Below are 1,560 nucleotides of genomic sequence, written 5' to 3'. Positions count from 1 at the left end.
GGGGGGTTTATGCAATTATGGGATGGTGGTGTGTTACATAAGTCAAGAGCTGAAGGTTTGGGAGTGTGACTTTAAATGGAGGGAAAGGGGGAAAACAAATGAGTTCAACCAGAGTAAAAGAGAAATATTGTGTGAACATCAGAACCATGAAAACACTCGGGGGGTTGAACCTCTGACAGAAGAACCACTGATTAGAAACGTCTTGTGTTTTCTACGTGATACAGAAGTGTGGAGGAGCAGAGGAAGCGTTTCCTTCATTTCATATTCTAACAGCCATTAAAAACAGGAATTATAAAAAGAATTTATAAATGAACGATTAATCCATCAATTAATACTTCACATTTAAAAATGGATTTACAAAAACAGCACAAAACTCTCATTAAATAAACCATTTATCAAAACATTTATTAATTCATGAATAAATAATAGAATTTGAAAAGGTATTTTAAAAATGGGAAAATATTCCTGGATTCAATTTCCTTTTTCCAGATGCTTTTCCTGTTAGCTAATCGATTAGCTTTGTCATTTAGCCTTTGTCTGTGTAGCCAATCACATGTTTCATCAATAAATGTATTTATAAAATTTTTATTTCATGAGTTTCTTGTTTTTTTCATTAATCCATTTTTAAATATTTGGTATTTACTGAAAAAGGGAAATCCAGTTATTTATTCCCATTTTTAAAAAATATATTTTCAAAAGGTTTTTCAAATTTATTCATGAATAAATAAACGTATTTATAACTGGTTTATTTAATGAGAGTTCATAAATACATTTTTTATCTGAAGTATTTATTGATGGATTAATCGTTCAATTATAAATTCTTTTTTCAAATTCCTGTTTTTCAATGTCTATTAAAATATGAAATTAAGGAAATGCTTTACTACTTTTGCTGTGACGTCCCTGCTCCTCCGTACAAACCTCTGACCTCTGACCTCTGACCTCTCTGTGTCGGAGAACAGGGGCGAACGATGCACCTGACGTTTCTCATGAACACGTGTTTCACCCACCCAGGGCGCAGCTGAGCGCGGCAGCTTTGCGTAGGCCGTCTAAACTCAGACAGATGGTGTCTCTCTCCCTCTGGCTCTGCTCTTTCACCCCCTCTGCTCCCAGGATGAACGCCAGGCCCTTGGAGCTGCCCGCCATGCGGCCCGTCAGCGGCGTGGACAGGACGTCGATCAGGTTCTTCCAGACGCCGGTGAGGATGAAGCGAGAGAACACGGCTCCTGAAGAACACACACAGGCACATTTTATAGGCAGGAAGTGAACTAGCCAGTTACATCGAGCATCTGGAGGAAATCTTAAAGCTCCACCCAGTGGAAAGGTTTGACTATAAAACAGCAGCTGACTGTTTTCTGAGTGATCCAATAAAAATACAGCAGATTTCAGGTAAAAACACTCAGAGAAACCAAATCCTGCAAGGTCTGGATGGTGGGTCCAGGTGGGCGGGGCTTGGTGACTGCTTTGTTGTGACATCACAAAGTTCCAGAAGTCCTGACGGCTGGTTTTAAGGCTCAGTTTCTGAATACAGGCTGTGTGCATTTCTCTGTGGACTGAGGCTTT

At 39.3% G+C, this 1,560-nt stretch overlaps 1 protein-coding gene across 1 annotated transcript in view; it reads right to left on the bottom strand.

Annotated features, from left to right (window-relative positions):
- The window catches only part of arfgef3 (ARFGEF family member 3), a gene marked incomplete at both ends in the record, with an annotated part of 22,549 nt that overhangs the window by 10,260 nt on the left and 10,729 nt on the right, over positions 1-1,560 (bottom strand). Inside the window, one exon of the mRNA XM_087173048.1 lies at positions 1,008-1,223. Coding sequence (XP_087029174.1) covers positions 1,008-1,223 — 216 coding nt within the window. The remainder of the gene's footprint in view (positions 1-1,007; positions 1,224-1,560) is intronic.

This window comes from Seriola lalandi, unplaced genomic scaffold (assembly GCF_002814215.2).
Source record: "Seriola lalandi dorsalis isolate HSWRI2012SDOR001 ecotype SW California unplaced genomic scaffold, Sedor1 jcf7180002053992, whole genome shotgun sequence".
Classification (NCBI taxonomy): Eukaryota; Metazoa; Chordata; class Actinopteri; order Carangiformes; family Carangidae; genus Seriola; species Seriola lalandi.
Note: the sequence above shows the minus strand (reverse complement) of the source record. Positions and strands in the feature narration are given on the sequence as shown.